This window comes from Perkinsus marinus, assembly GCF_000006405.1.
Source record: "Perkinsus marinus ATCC 50983 genomic scaffold scf_1104296942474, whole genome shotgun sequence".
In the NCBI taxonomy this organism is placed as follows: domain Eukaryota; phylum Perkinsozoa; order Perkinsida; family Perkinsidae; genus Perkinsus; species Perkinsus marinus.
The window spans coordinates 1-1,040 of record NW_003212174.1 but is presented as its reverse complement, the minus strand read 5'-3'; the positions used below and the strand labels follow the sequence as shown (position 1 = coordinate 1,040).

Genomic DNA, 1,040 nt, shown 5'->3' with positions numbered 1-1,040 from the left:
TACCGCTCGGATCTCGTCCCCTCCCTTTAGCTCTGAATAGGGGCCTCGACTGATGGGAATTCCTGGAGGAGTGGTAGCAGAACTAATACAAGGACTACTCCCAAGCTCTCCAGCGTTGTATTCCTCCCCCTGTTGTGGAATCAGTCGCTGCTTAGCATTCGGTGGGGGAAATCGATGAACTCTGATTCCTATTGGATTTGATATGTCCGGCCCTGGGGGGCCAGGGTACATCCTAAACATACCCCAAGTTGATCTGTGCGTCACTGCTGCATGGGGTTCTACCTAAGTAACTGTTGCCTATCGTATTGGTATTCGCTTGATGACGAGTCTCGAGGTTCTCTTGGTGTCGTTTGTATCATCACTGTTGTTGCTATTGTAATCGTAATGTATGGCTAACTTCTAGGACAACGTAGCTTGAAGGCACGCGAATTTGGGAGAAAAATTAAGAAGATGCCTTAACGAAGATTCGAACCCGGGTTCTTCGATAGATGAGTTGCGCGCTCCACCGCGCCGCCAATCGAGCAGATTACATAGACTCCGGCGTTTCAACTGGATGGGTAGAAGAGTGAGATAGCGGGATCGATAAGGGGTGGAGAGTGGATACCGCACGCCACAGACACTCTGTGTCATCATCAGTACTTTCCCTCGTTTGAGCTAGTGCTGCTCGGCTTCCACCACCTTCAACACGCCTCGCATCCATTCCGACATGTCGAACGCTAAAAACGCCACCACTAACGCTGCCGCCTCCAAGGAGAAGCCCTCCGAGGCTGCTCATGCTGAGGCCCACACCAGGCCCCAGCCAGTCGATCGTGCTTATTATGAGAAGAAGATTGACAAGCTTAGTGAGGAGATCAAGGGTCTTCAAGGCAAGGTGAGAACATCACTACTACTGCATGTGGAAGGTGTAGACTGGCATTCTAGGTTCACGATCTCAATGAGAAAATCCACGGCAAGTCCGAGGGTAAAGATGAGTTCCTCCGTAAGCGCGATCTCCTGAACAGCAGATGGACGAGCAGCAGAAGCTCGTGTCTGATTTGGAG

General features: G+C 51.1%; 1 protein-coding gene across 1 annotated transcript; it reads left to right on the top strand.

Moving 5' to 3' along the window:
• Positions 1-706: 706 nt before the first annotated feature.
• Positions 707-871, top strand: Pmar_PMAR019033 (hypothetical protein; the record flags this gene model as incomplete). Its single annotated transcript, XM_002781430.1, has 1 exon — positions 707-871. A coding segment is annotated over one exon (165 nt), but the record flags the coding sequence as incomplete, so codon positions are not given.
• Positions 872-1,040: the final 169 nt, after the last annotated feature.